Source organism: Pangasianodon hypophthalmus, chromosome 10, assembly GCF_027358585.1.
Source record: "Pangasianodon hypophthalmus isolate fPanHyp1 chromosome 10, fPanHyp1.pri, whole genome shotgun sequence".
Taxonomy (NCBI): Eukaryota; Metazoa; Chordata; class Actinopteri; order Siluriformes; family Pangasiidae; genus Pangasianodon; species Pangasianodon hypophthalmus.
This window is the reverse complement of record NC_069719.1, coordinates 1,327,290-1,345,944: the sequence shown is the minus strand read 5'-3', so window position 1 is coordinate 1,345,944 and position 18,655 is coordinate 1,327,290. Positions and strand designations below refer to the sequence as shown.

Here is an 18,655-nt window from a genome sequence, read left to right as displayed (position 1 = left end):
TAGCTCAGTGGAACCGTGCTGGATGTCGCATACCTTGTCTAACAGATTGCGCTAACCATACGTCGCCATAGTAACTGACGAAATGGAGGAAAATTAGCCTTGCGAGGTGTGTATGGGTCGCGTGTGAATAATGTGCTGTACCTTTGAGAGCTTTTTTGTAAAGATGGACGTGATCCTCTGTCTTAGAATCAGAAGAACGGGACTGTTGGAAATAAAAAAATAAACACATTAACATGTTAAGTGCACGTTACTGTTTTCTTCTGTCATATTCATATTCATCTGATTATCTAGAGAAGAAAAAAAAATAAAAATAAAAACTCAGATCAGTATTTACACTCCTGAGCTGCTGGATGGTGCGATCTCGGTTCGAGAGTTCGCTCTGTAGCTGGGATTTCGTCTTCTCCACATCGCTCAGTTTCTGTTTTAGAGATTTTTCTACGTCACGCATGGAGCAGATCTGAACACACACACACACACACACACACACACACTGAGACATGACACAAACACATACAGGCTTCCATTATACCTGTTCCTGACGACTCTGTAAACGACTCACCTCCCTCTGCACCTGCTGAATCTGTTTCTTTGAGTCGGCGAGTTTCTCCCTCAGATCAGACGACTCGTCCGCTCTCCTCTGCATGTCTAAGGAGAGACTCGACAACTTTTCACTGCTGCACTTCATCTCCTCCTTCAGCCTTAAAATACACAGAGAGAATATTACAAAACTGGAATTTATAACAAATCAGTTTACATGCCATGAAATACACCAAAAGGATAGGTACCTTTATACTCAGGTATGACCTGTCCCAAACACTCAGGTACAGTCATGAGAAAAAGAAAGCACACTCTCTTTCAATTCTATGTTTTTATTTATCAGAGCTTAAATAACAATGATGTTGTTCTCACCAACTTCTATAAAGTCACAAATAACCTCAGGTGACAACAAAAAAACACAACAGATTTAATTTTTTCCTAAAAAGTAAACCAAAATTCAGAAACCAGGTGGGAAAAAATAAGTACACCCTTCCTACTTCCACAATCATTAAGAGAGTAATTAGCAGCCAGGTGTTACTAATGAAATACACAAGATTAGTTCATCATCAAGAAGTGTGTCTACCTCTATAAAAGCAGAACTTCTGGCAGGTCTGGAGCACTCAGGTGAGTGTCTACATCATGCCAAGAAGAAAGGACATCAGCCATGACCTCAGAGAAGCAACTGTTGCTGCTCATCGATCTGGCAAGGGTTATAAGGCCATCTCCACACAATTTAAAATTCACCATTCTAAAGTGAGAAGGATTGTTTACAAACGGAGAGCCTTCAAGACAGTTGCTGATCTTCCCAGGAGTGAGCATCTCAGCAAATTCAGTCCAAGGACAGACTGTTTAATGCTCAGAGATATAAAGAAAAACCCCAAGAGCTACATCATGTGATCTACAGGCCTTCATAAGCACACTAAGTGTTTATATTCATGACAGCACATTCAGAAAAAGACTGAACAAGTATGGCTTTCATGGAAGGGTGGCTAGGAAAAAGCTCCTTCTCTCCAAAAAGAATATAGCAGCATGAATTCGGTTTGCAAAATTACATCTGAACGAACAACAAATGTTCTGGAGTTTAGAGTCGGGTGTTTAATTTTTTAACGCCATGTCAGCATCAAGTGCTATATTCATGGCAGGAGCAAAGTTATAAATAATAAATGAATAAAAATATATAAATGAATATATGGGTAGATATACAGAAGTACAGACACACAAAACTAAATAGGCAAACAAATAAATTAATACAGCTGAAAAGGAGATATTTTGAAAAGTAAAACTGTTTAAAAGTGTAAAATATTCCACATTGAGCAACGTAAGCCAAAAGTTCTGGAGCGATATCATGTGGACTGATGAAACCAAGGTGGAGATATTTGGCAAAAACCAAACACAGCGTATCGCCACAAACACCTCATACCGACTGTGAAGCCTGGTGGTGGGGGGATGATGATTTGATAAATATATTTACTCTCAAGTACATCTTACTAAAGGTAACTTTACTCTCAGGTACATCTTACATTTACATTTTACATTTATGGCATTTGGCAGACGCCCTTATCCAGAGCGATCTGGATCTTGCCACAGGTACCTTTACTCTCAGGTACATCTTGCCACAGGTACCTTTACTCTCAGGTACATCTTACTACAAGTTACTACTCTCAGGTATATCTTACCACAGGTACCTTTACTCTTAGGAACATCTTACCACAGGTACCTTAATTCTCAGGTGCATTTTATCACAGGTACCTTTACTCTCAGGTACATCTTGCCACAGGTACCTTTACTCTCAAGTACATCTTGCCACAGGTACCTTTACTCTCAGGCAAATCTTACCACAGGTACTTTTACTCTTAGGAACATCTTACCACAGGTACCTTTATTCTCAGGTGCACTTTACCACAGGTAACTTTACTCTTAGGAACATCTTACCACAGGTACCTTTATTCTCAGGTGCATTTTACCACAGGTAACTTTACTCTAAAGTACATCTTTCCACAGGTACCTTTACTCTCAGGCAAATCTTACCACAGGTAACCACTCTCAAGTACATCTTACCACAGGCACCTTTACTTTCACGTACATCTTACCACAGGTACATCTTACCACAGGTAACTACTCTCAGGTACATCTTACCACAGGTAACTACTCTCAGGTACATCTTGCCACAGGTAACTTTACTCTAAAGTACATCTTGCAACAGGCGACTTTACACTCACGCAAATCTTACCACAGGTACCTTGGTTCTTAGGTACATCTTACTACAGGTAACTACTCTCAGGTACATTTTACTACAGGTACCTTTACTCTCAGGTACAACTAACATGAAGCAAGCCTTGCTACAGGTACCTTGACCCACAGGTAAGTTGTGATAAATACTTTTGGCTGTAGGTATGGCTTGGCTGGAATACTTTACCTCTTCAGGTAGCACTATCCTCAGTTACTTTCGCCATGAGGTAAGAGTTAATCTCGGTTATAACTCAGCTCAGGTAAGACTCACCTGGTGATCTCCGCCTCTCGTTTTTGAAGTTCTGCATCTTTTTGAGCGATGGCCTCCTCGGCTACAGCCAGCAGCTCTCTCCTCCTCTCCACCTCTCTCTTTCGTGCCTCCTGTGCTTCCTCTTGGACTGCAGCAAGCTCCGCCTCCTTCGCAGCAAGCTCCGCCTCCCTCTTGGCTAGCTGGGCCTCTCTATCGGACAGCTCGGTTTCCGTCTTCTCTTTTTGTTTTAGCGTGTTCTCCCTCACTAGAAGTGCTGCCTTCTCTTCTAATCCCTTGATGACACCTTTCAGGTTTGTGACCTCAGCCTGGAGGTCAAAGTTCACCCTCTGGAGGTTCTCATGAATGTTTTTGTTTTCTATCAGCTGATGTTCCAGGAGTTTCACTCTCTCAGCTTTACTCTCGTTCTCCTTCTGTAACCTGGAGACTTCGTCACGCCTGGCCTTTGCATCGCCAACGTTTTGCGAATCCTGTTTGAGCCGAGTCACTTCCTGTTCTAGATTTTTGATGACCGTGTTTTTGTGTTCGATCTCAGGTCCGTGCTGCTCCATCTTAGACGTTCTTAAGGCGGCGCAGGTTTTCTCGGCGGTGCCGAGTTTCTTGTCCATCTCATTCATCCTCGTGATGATGGAGTGAAACTTTCGCTGTTGCTCCTCCTCGATCTTCTGCTCCGTTTCTTGTAGAAGTCCGGCGCGGGATCGCTTCTCTTCTTCCAGCTTTGATTTCAGGTCCTGGATGCAGAACTCCAGAGTCTGGCGTTCCCGTTCCAGATCTGCGACCTGCTCGTCTTTCTGACGCAATTCGGTTTGAAGACGATCGACCTGACCTTTGACCTCAGTCATAGAAGAGTCGTTATCGCAGACGCTAAAGACATCCGGAGACTCTAGAGACGGAAGATCGGTTATACTCAACGTGCGTCATGTCTAAAAATTAGTAATATTTTATTTAAGAAATTAATAATATAAGAGAAAAGGCAAGCAATATAGACAGAGCATGCTCAAGCTGACCTTTGACCTCAGCCGTAGGTGCTTCTTCATCCTCCTCCTCCTCCATAGGATCTTCTGAGGTAGTCGTGTCCTTAAGAGACCCTGGAGTGAAAATAGTCTCAGATCAGTTACAATAAAAACATTGACATGTTAAAACGTTATATGTTGATACATCTATGTATATAGACAATGAATAGTATGACCTTTGACCTTATTTGTATATTGTGTTACACGCTTTACGCGCGTGTTTTATTATAATTATTATTATAATAAGCTGTTATTCAGTAGATATGATGATGTGTGTTAATGCTGTTACATGCATAAGTTTGTTTATATTGTGGAGGAAATTTATTAGTGAAAGGATCTAAAATCTTCCCTAATTAGGGGAAGCTCATTTTAATAATAATAATAATAAATAAATAAATAACTAAATAATATGATAACAAAAATGAAGTTTATATTCATATCCTAAAAAAGTGCCTTGACCTGCTTTGTATATAAAAAAATACTTGAATGATTTATAATGCAACTAGCACACAAACCTCAGTACAGTATGACGTCATGGGTTGCCATGCTCATATAAACCCCCACAATCCAGCTTTAATATTTTTAAAAAATTGTATAAAACAATATTACTTTGTGAAATTACTTTGTGAAATGTTCCCCTTGACATATAAATAAATTTCTTTATTCACATTCACACACACAAAGACATCGTTTAAAATAAAAAACAAACAAACACGTGCTGTACGGAAGCCGTGACGTGACGTGACGCGTCGTTACTTCTTTACAGACGAAAGTCGTTTTCTGCCTTGCAGGAAGCGTCGACCTTTGACCCGATTCTCTTTCCCTGCCCCTCTGGTGGAGACTGAAGCGGGTAGGATCGTTTTGGCAGAGGAGGCGGAGCTAGTACCTTTCTTTAAAGGGGGCTGTCCGTGGATGTCCTCCGGTCCCGCCCCTTCCTGTCTGCGCTTCCTGGTTTCGGGGAGCGTTCGTCGTTCTGAGCACGTGCAGTTGTGTTTCTGCTGGAGGTCCTTAATCAGAGCGCTCTGAAAAACCAACGGAGCACAGAGTGACGCATGAGGAGCCATTTAATTTTTTAAATGAGAGTATCTTTATTAAATTCTAGTATTTATTCATAATACATTTAGTAAAATTTAAAGGATAATCTACTGTAATGTCGGAGCTTATATAGTTAAAGACAAATGAATTTTTCTCCTTGATGTTAATTCGTGCCCTCGTTTACACCGATCATCTGCAACAGTAAACCCACTGACAGGTGAAGTGAATAACTGATTACCTCGTTACAATAGCACCTGTGTAAGAGGTGAGATATATTAGGCAGCAAGTGACCAGTTGGTTCTCGAAGTTGATGTGTTGGAAGCAGGAAAAATGGGCAAGTGTAAGGATCTGAGAGACTTTGACAACGGCCAAATTGTGATGGCTAGATGACTGGGTCAGAGCATCTCCAAAGCAGCAGATCTTGTGTGGTGTTCCCGGTGTGCAGTGGTTAGTACCTACCAAAAGTGGTCCAAGGAAGGACAACCGGTGAACCAGCGACAGGGTCATGGGCTCCCAAGGCTCACTGATGCGCATGGGGAGTGAAGGCGAGCCACCGAAAGCTCCTACAATGGACACGTGAGCATCAGAACTGGACCATGGAGCAATGGAAGAAGGTGGCCTGGTCTGATGAATCACATTTTCTTTTACATCACGTGGAAGGCCGGGTGTGTGTGTGTGTGTGCATCATTTACCTGGGGAAGAGATGGCACCAGGATGCACTGTGGGAAGAAGGCAAGCTGGTGGAGGCAGTGTGATGGTCTGGACAATGTTCTGCTGGGAAACCTCGAGTCCTGGCATTAATTTGGATGTTATTTTGACACGTACCACCTGCCTAAACACTGTCGCAGACCAAGTACACGCCTTCATGGCAACAGTATTCCCTAATGGCAGTGGCCTCTTTCAGCAGGATGATGCTCCCTGACACACTGCAGAAACTGTTCAGGAACGATTTGAGGAACATGACAAAGAGCTCAAGGTGTTGACTTGGCCTCCAAATTCCCCAGATCTCAATCCGATCGAGCGACTGTGGGACGTGCTGGACATCAAGTCCGATCCATGGAGGCTCCACCTCACAACTTACAGGACTTAAAGGATCTGCTGCTAACGTCTTGGTGCCAGAAACCACACACACCTTCAGAGGTCATGTGGAGTCCATGCCTCAGAGTCAGAGCTGTTTTGGAGGCACAAGGAGGAACTACACAATATTAGGCAGGTGGTTTTAATGTTGTGGCTGATCGGTGTATATTGTTCACGAATCATCAGAATCATTAAAGACATTTGCCTTTTTCTGGAAGATTTTTATTGATGTGCAAACCATCAATTACTACGGAGCCCCTGACGAGTTCAAAAGATTTTTTTTACTTTCTGGTTTTCTTTCTAGATAAAAGATACGACATTTTAACACACAGATGAGAATTTTCTGTTTTGACAAATTTTTTTTGCATGTATATGGGGCTCCGTAAATTACAGACAAATCAAAGGCAATATTTAGAGACAAACAAACAAAGAAAAGTAATTTAAACTAAAATGAAATTTATTTTTAAAAATTAAATCATTTTAATTATCCTTCAACCTCTGCTCTGAGGATTACTATTAATCAACTTTTTTTTTTTTTGAGTGGAAAAAAAAAAAAAAGTTAACTTTAACATTCATTTCATTATCACAGTTATTATATTTACTATTGAGTTTTAGAGTGATTAGCATGTTTGATGGATTAAGGAGTTGAATGGGTTAAAACAAAAACTCAAAAATATTACCTAATGTTAAGTTTAAAAAAAAAAAGTGGAAATTTCAGGAATTTGAAAAAAACAAAAACGACACCAAAACACTCTCCAGTGCATTAGCATACACATTTAATTAGCCTGATATTTAAATAGTTGGATTACGTTTGTAAAATAAATCGGTACTGAGGTGGGTCTGTGGAATTGTTTTTGCAGTTACAGGGGTTCCTGACTTCCAAAAGTGTAAGTTAATAATAATATTAATAATAATAATAATAATAATAATAAACAACAACAACAACAACCACACTCACGTTCTTGGTTCTGTCCTCTACGGCTCGGTCCAGGTCTGCCTGGACTTTAGTGATTATATCGTCTTTCTCCACACACATCACCACCAGATCATTCAGTCTCTGCTCACGGCTCTGCAGCGTCTACACACACACACACACACACACACACACACACACACACACACACACACACACACACACACACACACACACACACACAGTTCATTTATGACTTATGACTCATTTATGACTTGAAGAACAGGAACGGTTTGTGCTCTGTGTGTGTAGCTAGCTAAATATTGCTTATATACACACTATATGCTCAAAAGTATGTGCCCCCCTGACCATGTCCTTGTTGAACGTCTCATTCCAGATTTATTCCCCGTGTGTTTGTTGTTATAATGAGCTCCACTCTTCTGCGAAGTCTTTCCACTAGATGTTGGAGCGTGGCTGTGGGGATTTGTGTTCATTCAGCTACAAGAGCATTAGTGAGGTCAGGCGCTGATGTTGGGATGTCGAGGAGGTCTGGGGTTCAGTCGGTGTTCCAGTTCATCCCAAAGGTGTTCTGTGGGGTTGCTAATGCACGCTAGCTAGCGAACAGTGACCCGGTTTTTACAATGTACGCAATATACGTTTATAATAGGATGTCCAATCAGTGCAGGAAACCGTGTGATTGATTTCAGCCAATATTTACTGTATATTTCTATAAAGTCATAGTACTTAGGGATAAAATATTTCATCATGCCAGTAAGTACAGAAAAAAAAAAAAATCAATTTTGTGTTCAATTTTTCCAGACTGTGTGGAATGATGATGATGAAGATGATAAAGATGATGATGCTTTACCTTCCTCATGTCCTCCAGCTGCTCCACCAGGCCGCTCTGAGCGTCCAACTCTGATATAAAAAGTAAAAAGAAAAAAAAAAAAGTACATTATTTATTCATTTATTTATTAGGCAAATTGCTGGACATAAACACAGTGTAGTAGAATTGGGAAAAAAAAATATACGATATGACAAAAAAAAATCATATCACGATACTTTTCTGCGGTATATGATAGTATCTTGATACACAGTTTTGATAAAAATGATCACGTTTCACTTTCTACAAAAGTAAATTATTCAACATTATATTATATAAAAGTTTATAAAATGATTTAAAACTTCACAAAAAAACTTGGTTCTAAAGAGAGTCATTAAACATCAGTGAATCTAAGGAATTAGTATTGCGACATAACTTATCACGATATTAATATGATAGCGTTGTATTGCCCGGCTCTATACAGGTTACTTTATCGTACGTTTTTACGCTAGCTATTTAACGACTCGTTCATGTCAATTGTGGGCGTGGCTTATCCAGCATCTTTTGTTTTTATATTACAAAATGAAACAATATTAGTGAAAATACACTCATATGATTTATACACATCACCTTTGTGTCTAAAACGTATTTAAGTCTGATTTACGTGTTACGCGCTCGACTTCGTATTAGCTTCGTTCTCAGGTTAGATTAGCAAAGCGAGCTAACTGTACTAGCTACGTGCACTCCACCAGAGGCACCAGCGATCTTCACCGCTTCCTTCCAAGATTTATTTTTCCTCCTAATGCCTCTAGACACGACATATTTACTGAGAGCTCGTATATGACAAGAGAAGAAGAAACTACTCATAAGTTTTAAATAATAATGATGATAATAAATAATTGCAGGTAAAACTAAACTAAAATAGTGAGCGAGGAACTGAAGCAACGTCGCGCCACACGCTCTGTAGGATCAGTCCGAGGAACCGTTCGAGCCGATCGTTCGGTTTACACAGAAGTGCGAAAGCTTCAATTCAGTTGTTGGTGATGTCGCGGCTTTGTGGCACACGTACGTAGAAAACGAACCGGCCGCTTAGTCTCGCTGATGTGAACGTAGGAGAAGAAGGCGGCGCTACCTCGTTCACCGTGTAGCGCACTAACCCTGAGTTCTGCTCTCCAGCTGTTTCTGTGTATCACTGAGCTTCTCCGTCAGTTCCGTGACCTTTTTCTCAAGGTCACGCAGCGTCACTGAAGGTCGGGCGTCACAGGTCACCAGGCACGACTGCGCCGCTTCGGCGTCCTTCCTGATCCCGGCCAGATCGGTGGACATGGAGTCGAACATGCCGTCTAGAGACGGAGGCTCTCGCTCCTGTAACACACACACACACACACACACACACACACACACACACACACTGTCAGCTTCCCGCTTCATGTGTATCGTCATTTAATGTCATGTTATCGAGAAAACCAAAACTTCTGACTGTTACTAAGCGCTGACACTGGAGACTCCTTCCATAAATGTTAAATAAACATCTCCTTACAGAAAAATTTAAAAACACGTTTCTTAATCCGTTTAAAATGTGGCACGTCCTCTGTACACGTCTCTGTGAACGAGCTGTTGCTATAGAAACGGTAACGTATCAGAACGAGCGCATTAATAAAAGCCTGCGCTACTGTCAGAGCTGCTGTTCTAGAGAATTAATCAACACCTTCTGACCAATCAGAGTGCAGAATAGAACAGCGAAAACAACAGAGTTTCGTGATCATCACCTGTGCTTTAGCAGGATCTTCTCCATCATCACTGCGAGTTTCTCTGGTGGTTTTCTCCACTAACTGTTTGAAAATCTGGAGCCGGCGCTCACACCTCTCCTCCACCAGCTCTCGCTCTTTACTGACACGCTCACTGATAGAGAGAGAGAATGATATAGATTGAAAGAGATTATACAAACTAAGACAAAATAACTTTACAATTTGCATTTTACTTTAGACAGCCATCTTCATGTATACGAAGAGCATAGAGCGAGTATAGAGCGAGTATACAGAGAGAGTATACAGAGAGAGTAGAAAGAGAATAGAGCAAGTATACACAGAGAGAGAGAGAGAGAGAGAGAGAGAGAGAGTACACAGAGAGTACAGAGCGAGTATAGAGAATATAGACCGAGTATAGTGCGAGTATACAGAGAGAGAGTAGAGAGAGTAGAGAGTGAGTATACAGAGAGAGAGAGTACAAAGCGAGTATAGCGAGTATAGCGCGAGTATACAGAGAGAGAGAGTTAGAGAGAGAGAGAGAGAGTATAGCGTGAGTATACACAGAGAGAGAGAGAGAGAGAGAGAGAGAGAGAGAGAGAGAGAGAATAGCGTGAGTATACACAGAGAGAGAGAGAGAGAGAGAGAGAGAGAGAGAGAGAGAATAGCGTGAGTATACAGAGAGAGAGAGAGAGAGAGAGAGAGAGAGAGAGAATAGCGTGAGTATACACAGAGAGAGAGAGAGAGAGAGAGAGAGAGAGAGAGAGAGAGAATAGCGTGAGTATACACAGAGAGAGAGAGAGAGAGAGAGAGAGAGAGAGAGAGAGAGAGAGAGAGAATAGCGTGAGTATACAGAGAGAGAGAGAGAGAGAGAGAGAGAGAGTATAGCGTGAGTATACACAGAGAGAGAGAGAGAGAGAGAGAGAGAGAGAGAGAGAGAATAGCGTGAGTAAGGTAAAAGTCATACTTGTAGTCATTCTGCATCTGAGTGAAGAGCTCAGAGAATTCTTTAGTCACTTCCTCTCGGATTCGACTCTCCACAGCTACAGTCTCCGCCCTCGCCATCCTCAACTGCTCCTGCAGCTCCTCTAACTGCAGCAGCTGATTCTACAGACACACACACACACACACACACACACACACACACACACAGACACACACACAGACACACACACAGACACACACACAGACACACACACAGACACACAGACACACAGACACTTGTTCCCTTTACTCACACAGTAAATAAACAGGAATAATTGAAAGGTCATGACCCCACACTAACCTCATACACCTCTTTATCCAGCAGCACCGTCTCCTTCCCTTCGTCCTCCTGCAGCGTTTCCTCCAGCAGGCTCTCCTCTTCCTCATCCTCGTCCTCCTCCTCAGACACCTCGTTCTCGTTCTCGTTCCCGTCCACCCGGCCGTGCTCCCATCGCACCAGAGACGTGCGCCGCGCCTCCCGCTGAGTCGCCTTATTAATGATGAAGGACACCTCCCTCGCACTCCTCTTCACCACCAACGAGAGGACGGAGGGAACGCTGAGCACCACCACCTGAGAGAGAGAGAGAGAGAGAGAGAGAGAGCGGAGAGAGAGAGAGAGAGAGAGAGAGAGAGAGAGAGCGAGAGAGAGCACAGCACTGTGGAATTCTGGATTCTGATTGGTCAGAAAGTGTTGATTCATTTTTTTCTGACAGTAGTGCAGCTGGGGTTTGTGTGTTATTCACACACACACACACACACACACACACACACACACACACCTTCTGTGCCACGGCGGAGAACTTGAGGACGTTGAGCGTCTCGTCGTACATGGAGGCGCACTGGTTGACGTTGACGATCATGGCGGCTCTTCCTCGGCCCGTGAAGAATCCCTGCAGGTAGTGTGTGAGTTTACTCTCTCTGAACGGCACGTGCTGCCTGCGGGGGGAGAGAGAGAGAGAGAGAGAGAGAGAGAGAGAGAGAGAGAACAAGGATGATTAAAAATTTTTTTTTTTTAAATATTCAAATATAACCAGAGACAGGAAGTGAGAGGGGGAGAAAAAGTAAATAAAACCGGATTTAACTTTATAGGGTGCCATAAATCTTTTAAGATACATTTAATTGAATATTTATTTCAATTCCATTACCACTCCACATCTCCACATCTCCACATCTTGTTTAACAATCTTTTGTTTGTAGAACCTTTAAATCATGAAATTTATTATTTAAGATAGATTTGGGAGAAAGAGAAAGAGAGAATGCAAGAGATTATTATTTATTATAAATGTAGACAGAGATGAGACACAGAGAGAGAGAGAGAAACACAGACAGAAGGAGAGAGAGTAAAGAAGACAGTAGGAAAGATATATATTTATGATAAATGTAGATGGATGGAGAGAGAGAGACACAGGGACAGAGAGACAGAGAGAGAGAGAGAGAGAGAGAGAGAGAGAGAGAGAGATGGAGGGGAAGAGAGAGACAGTGAAAGAGACAGTGAGAGAGAGATTTATATTTATAATAAACTTAGATGGACAGAGTGAGAGAGAGATGAGAGACAGAGACAGCGTAAGAGAAACACATGGGGGGGGGGGGGGAGAGCGAGAGACAGGTGTAGGGGAGAGAAAGAAAGATAGACAGAGACAAAGACAGCATGAGAGAGACTGAGAGAGGGAGAGTGAGAGAGAGTGAGTGAGAGAGAAAGAGAGAAACAGACAGAAAGTGAGAGTAAAGGAGACACTGGGAGAGAAATTTATAGAGAGATGGACAGAGAGAGAGAGAGAGAAAGAGAGACACAGAGAGGGAGAAAGAGAGAGAGAGAGAGAGAGAGAGAGAGAGAGAGAGAGAGAGAGTGTGTGTGAAGGAGACAGCGTGAGATTTATATTTCAGACAGTGAGAGAGAGAGACGGCGATAGATTTATATTTGTAATAAATGTCTAGTTTATCGTTTCAAATGAAGCTTTAATATTATTATAAAGTGGGGATGAAATGGTTGGAGCAGGTAGAGGAGAGGAGAGGAGTGAAGGAGACTGAAGGTGAGAGAACAGGTAGAGGAGAGGAGAGGAGTGGAGGAAGATAGAGAAGGTGAGAGAGCAGGTAGAGGAGAGGAGAGGAGTGGAGGAAGATAGAGAAGGTGAGAGAGCAGGTAGAGGAGAGGAGTGGAGGAAGATAGAGAAGGTGAGAGAACAGGTAGAGGAGAGGAGAGGAGAGGAGGAAGATAGAGAAGGTGAGAGAACAGGTAGAGGAGAGGAGAGGAGTGGAGGAAGATAGAGAAGGTGAGAGAACAGGTAGAGGAGAGGAGAGGAGTGGAGGAGACGGTGAAGGTGAGAGAACAGGTAGAGGAGAGGAGGAAGATGGAGAAGGTGAGAGAGCAGGTAGAGGAGAGGAGAGGAGAGGAGTGGAGGAAGATAGAGAAGGTGAGAGAGCAGGTAGAGGAGAGGAGAGGAGTGGAGGAAGATAGAGAAGGTGAGAGAGCAGGTAGAGGAGAGGAGAGGAGGAAGATAGAGAAGGTGAGAGAACAGGTAGAGGAGAGGAGAGGAGAGGAGGAAGATAGAGAAGGTGAGAGAACAGGTAGAGGAGAGGAGAGGAGAGGAGAGGAGGAAGATAGAGAAGGTGAGAGAGCAGGTAGAGGAGAGGAGTGGAGGAAGATGGAGAAGGTGAGAGAGCAGGTAGAGGAGAGGAGTGGAGGAAGATGGAGAAGGTGAGAGAGCAGGTAGAGGAGAGGAGAGGAGGAAGATGGAGAAGGTGAGAGAGCAGGTAGAGGAGAGGAGAGGAGGAAGATGGAGAAGGTGAGAGAGCAGGTAGAGGAGAGGAGAGGAGTGGAGGAAGATGGAGAAGGTGAGAGAGCAGGTAGAGGAGAGGAGAGGAGTGGAGGAAGATAGAGAAGGTGAGAGAACAGGTAGAGGAGAGGAGAGGAGTGGAGGAAGATGGAGAAGGTGAGAGAACAGGTAGAGGAGAGGAGAGGAGTGGAGGAAGATAGAGAAGGTGAGAACACACCTGGCCTGCTGGCTGCCTTTCAGAGCGCTGATGCATTTCCCCAGGCTGAGCAGAGACGTGTTGATGTTTCCTGCCTCTTTCAGTCGATCTCCTTTATTCTGAGTTTTACCACATCGCTCTGATCCTGCCAGGTCACACAGCGACAGCCTACAACACACACACACACACACACACACACACACACACACACACACACACACACACACATCGTATCAAATCACTATGATCACTATGATTTTATTATTTCACGCTTCTGTTCATATTTTCCCTGAAAAACTGAAAGATGAAGATGATGAGTTCACAGATGTGAGTATTTGGGTTGGATTTATGAACACAGCGGTAAATTCTCACGGCCAGGTTTGGGCTACGGAGAAACGCTGCATTTCATTACGATTATTTATTTATAGTTTTATTATTTATTCGTGGTTTTAAGTGGCATTGTGTGAAGTTTAGTGAATAACAGACACTCACTCGCTGACAGACTGCACACTGAGAGAGGCAACGTCCTCAATCCTCAAAATCCTCACCGTGAAGATACTGTGACTGAGAGAGAGAGAGAGAGAAAGAGAGAAAGAGAGAAGAGAATCAGAGGGAAAGAGAGAGAATCAGAAAGATAGAGAGACCCACAGAGAGAACCACAGAGAGAGAGAAAGAGAGATGGAGACAGAGAGAGAACCACAGAGAGAGAGAGATAGAGAAAGAGAGAAAGAGAGAAGAGAATCAGAGGGAAAGAGAGAGAATCAGAAAGATAGAGAGACAAAGAGAGAATCAGAAAGATAGAGAGAACCACAGAGAGAGAGAAAGAGAGATGGAGACAGAGAGAGAACCACAGAGAGAGAGAGAGAGAGAGAGAGATAGAGAGAGAGAGGCAAAGAGACAGAGAGCGAGACAGAGAAAGATGGGGAGAGAGACAGTGAAGGAGCGGGAGCGAAAGAGAGAGAAAGAGAGAGAAAGAGAGAGAGAGATAGAAAGAGCGAGAGACATTACATTATTAATTAATTATTAATTTTCTCACTCCAATTCTAGCTCTCACTCCTTGTGTGTGTGTGCGCGCGCGCGTGTGTGCGCGTGCTTTCTCACCTCCTGCTGGACAGCTGATTGAGTTTGGTGGATGAAATGCTCTGGTTCTTTTTGCCCAGTTTCATGACTTTAAACGCTTCATCAGAGCTGTTCACCTGCACCCAGCGCAGATCTGACACACACACACACACACACACACACACACACACACACACACACACACACACACACACACACACACACACACAGAGAGTATACAGGTATATAAAATATAAATGTAGATAAATGTATATGAACGTATAGATTACTTACGGAGTGCTAAATGCAGAGAAATACATTAATACATAAATAACATTCACCCTGAGCAGTAAGAGGGAGTTGAGCGAGTACGTACCCTTGATGAAGGAGTTCCCCTTGGTGTCCTGACAGAGGCGCAGGTTGGCCCGGCGGGTTCCGGTACCGCTCGGCTGCTCCAGTAAATCGTGGATGTTCTCGTTGTAGATCTCGCAGAACGACACCCACACGGAGAACCTGGTGTGGGGATCGGCGTCCACGCTGAAGCTCCGGTCAGACACCGAGCTGTCGGGATCGGCCAGATCCGAACCTGCGAGTTTCCGTCAGACGCTCGTAGTTACGGATCAGCGATACGATATTTATATTTATACTGATAATCGTGATGAATTGTGACACGATACAATCCTCTAATAACTTGCAGGTATCGTGATGCGACACAGCTACCGTTAACTTTTACAGATCTCTCTCACATTTCCGTTCAGGCGCATTTATGAATGAAATAAACCTGTTAGTTTGTAAATTTACTGAAGAATATAAAACTGATTACCTTCAGATCTGGAGCTCGAGCTCAGGCTGCTTGTATTTTTCTGAGTATCGTTCTGAAAGAGAAATAAATAATCACATAGACACCGGATTTAATGTTGGATAAAACGCAACAGGAAAATAATACACACGTATGCAATAATCCTTCTGTAATACTGTAGTTATATTGTATATTGACACGTGACGTATATTACAGACGTCACTCCTGCTTCATCTAGAGATTTCTAGAAAAGTAATCTCTCTAACGCCAGGTTCTTCACTTAATAAATTTAAAATAAAACAACTAATTACAGGCAGGCTAATTCGGCTCTGTAAACGCACCTGAGAACCGGATATGAAGAGATTTATGCGTAAATCCTAAATTGTTCGTACAAGAAATCAGCTTTTAATGAAAATCCTGTAATTTCAGAAAAACGTTCGTATCGTACTCGTGCTCCTGAGTGTGTGTAAATTTACTCATAATACGACTAACTGGCGTAAACCTCGACCTGCTCGACTTCAGATCCTATAATCTGCAGGGATTCCTGCACTTTTCTCTCTGGAATATTCTGTGGAGTTTAAACCGTTTGTGTTTATGACGCTTTTATCCAGAGCGACTGATAGAAGAGCTTTAGAGTCTCGATCAGAAACACGTCCTCATGCTAGTTCACTCGCTCAGGGACTCAGAGCTCCGTCCACAACATTTACTCAAAACCAGTCGCTTTATTTTACTGGCTTTAATTCAAGAATATACGAAAATAAAGACACCGAGTCGACACACACACATAAATTAAAACGAATAAAACTAATCCTTCAGTTATGATAAAGAAACGGCGGTGTATAAGCGGAGGACGAGTCGCTCTGTCTGCGCAGAGCCGTAAGCCGTAAACAAACGCCTCAGCTGACGGAGGATTTAGCGCTTATAGATTATTATTATATTGTTGAATAGTTTTATTGGTGCAGAAGCGAGTCAAAATAACTTCCACTTCTGTTTTTCAGTCTTTACCCCGATCACTCATTTCATGCTCCCAGCTCTCTGTGCACTTTACCTTTTATGGAGTTTTGTGGGCGTCGCTATATGTAAATGAGCTGTGTAGGGAACGCACTTTGCACTTTGCAGCTGATCAACATACACACACGAGTACGAATAAAAATCAGCGTTTCAGACACTTTTGTAAATCCGGCGGCAATTTTTTTTGGGTTTGGCTTACACAAACGTTTACATCTACACACAAATCTACTAAAAGACTGATAAATAAAACCCAAAGCTGTATGAAATGTGCAGATTGGTGCAACGTGTCAGCGTCAGGAAATTCACTACGTTGAGAGAGATATACAGTTAGGTCCATAAATATTGGGACAGTGACACAGTTTTGGTAATTTTGCCTCTGTACACCACCACAGTGGATTTGAAATGAAGCAGTCAAGATGTGACTGAAGCGTAGACTTTCAGCTTTAATTCAAGGGGTTTAACAAAAATATTGCATTAACCGTTTAGGAATTACAGCCATTTTTTACAGAGTTCCTCCATTTTCACAGGCTCAAATGTAATGGGACAATTGACTGATAAGCAGTTTCATGGCCAGCTGTGGCCTGTTTCCTCCTTATATCATGATAAATTAAGGAGATAAAAGGTCTGCAGCTGATTCCAAGTGTTGAATTTGCATTTGGTAGCTGTTCATGGGAACTCTCAATATGCCGTCCAAAGAGGTGTTGATGCAAGTGAAGGAGGCCATCATTAGGCTGAAAAACCAAAACAGACCTATTAGAGAGATAGCAGAAACTTTAGGAGGGCCAAATCAACAATTTGGTACATTCTTAAAAAGAAGGAATGCACTTGCGAGCTCAGCAACACCAAAAGGCCTGGGAGACCACAGAAAACAACTAAAGTGGATGATTGCAGAATTCTTTTCTTATTGAAGAACAACCCCTTCACAACATCTAGCCAAGTCAGGAACACTCTGGAGGAGGTAGGCCTATCATTGTCAAAGTCTACAATCAAGAGCCATCTTCATGAATGTAAATACAGACGGTTTACCTCAAGATGCAAACCGCTGGTAACACTCAAGAACACAAAGGCCAGATTAGACTTTGCTAAAAAACCTCTAAAAAAAGCCTGACCAGTTCTGATGCAAGATTAACTTGTACCAGAATGATGGGAAGAGAAAAGTATGGAGAAGGAAAGGAAGGGCTCATGATCCAAAGCATACCACATCATCCGTCAAACATGTGGAGGCAGTGTTATGGCATGGGCATGTTTGGCTGCCAATGGAACTGGGTCACTGGGGTTTATTGATAATGTGACTGTTGATAGAAGTAGCAGGATGAATTCTGAAGTGTACAGAGCTATACTTTCTGCTCAGATTCAGTCATATGCTGCAAAACTGATAGGACGACGCTTCACGGTAGAGATGGATAACAACCCAAAACATACTGTGAAAGCAGCCCAAGAGCTTGGAAATTAAATGTTCTTAAATGGCCGAGTCAGTCACCTGACCTCAACCCAACTGAGCTGCTTTTCACTTACTGAAGACAAATCTGAAGGCAGAATGACCCACAAACAAGCAGCAAATGAAGATGGCTGCAGTAAAGACCTGGCAAATCATCTCAAGGGAGGAAACTCAGCATTTGGTGATGTCCATGGGGTCCAGACTTCAGGTAGTCATTGACTGCAAAGGATTTACCTCCAAGTAATAAAAATAATCCTAATATTTATGATTATATTAGTTTGTCCCATTACTTTTGAGCCTGTGAAAATGGAGGAACTCTGTAAAAAATGGCTGTAATTCCTAAACGGTTAATGCAATATTTTTGTTAAACCCCTTGAATTAAAGCTGAAAGTCTATGCTTCAGTCACATCTTGACTGCTTCATTTCAAATCCACTGTGGTGGTGTACAGAGGCAAAATTACCAAAACTGTGTCACTGTCCCAATATTTATGGACCTGACTGTATATATATATATATATATATATATATAGAGGAGGGGTGCAACGAATAATCGACAAAATTAGTTGCCAATGAATTTAGTCGTCGATTATTAGTTGGATACGTACAGGAAGTGACAACATAACATTTAAAAAAAAAAAAAAAATGGGGATGGCACATCCGAAAACATCAAAAGTCTGGGAGCATTTCTCCCTAGATATGGGAAATAAAAGGTCAGATAGTAGGCTAGTTAACTTGCTAGACATGACACCACTCA

General features: G+C 42.5%; 1 protein-coding gene across 2 annotated transcripts in view; it reads right to left on the bottom strand.

Annotated features, from left to right (window-relative positions):
- The window catches only part of kif20ba (kinesin family member 20Ba), a 39,118-nt gene that overhangs the window by 14,130 nt on the left and 6,333 nt on the right, over window positions 1-18,655 (bottom strand). For both annotated transcript variants that reach the window (XM_053237634.1, XM_053237635.1), the window contains exons 7-24: window positions 15,477-15,528; window positions 15,030-15,239; window positions 14,696-14,807; window positions 14,087-14,158; window positions 13,616-13,762; window positions 11,404-11,560; window positions 10,926-11,195; window positions 10,608-10,747; window positions 9,665-9,797; window positions 9,053-9,260; window positions 7,941-7,990; window positions 7,118-7,237; window positions 4,934-5,069; window positions 4,042-4,122; window positions 3,038-3,917; window positions 560-698; window positions 335-457; window positions 142-202 (exon numbers count right to left, since the gene is read on the bottom strand). In XM_053237634.1, coding sequence (XP_053093609.1) covers window positions 142-202; window positions 335-457; window positions 560-698; window positions 3,038-3,917; window positions 4,042-4,122; window positions 4,934-5,069; window positions 7,118-7,237; window positions 7,941-7,990; window positions 9,053-9,260; window positions 9,665-9,797; window positions 10,608-10,747; window positions 10,926-11,195; window positions 11,404-11,560; window positions 13,616-13,762; window positions 14,087-14,158; window positions 14,696-14,807; window positions 15,030-15,239; window positions 15,477-15,528 — 3,091 coding nt within the window. The remainder of the gene's footprint in view (window positions 1-141; window positions 203-334; window positions 458-559; window positions 699-3,037; window positions 3,918-4,041; window positions 4,123-4,933; window positions 5,070-7,117; window positions 7,238-7,940; window positions 7,991-9,052; window positions 9,261-9,664; window positions 9,798-10,607; window positions 10,748-10,925; window positions 11,196-11,403; window positions 11,561-13,615; window positions 13,763-14,086; window positions 14,159-14,695; window positions 14,808-15,029; window positions 15,240-15,476; window positions 15,529-18,655) is intronic.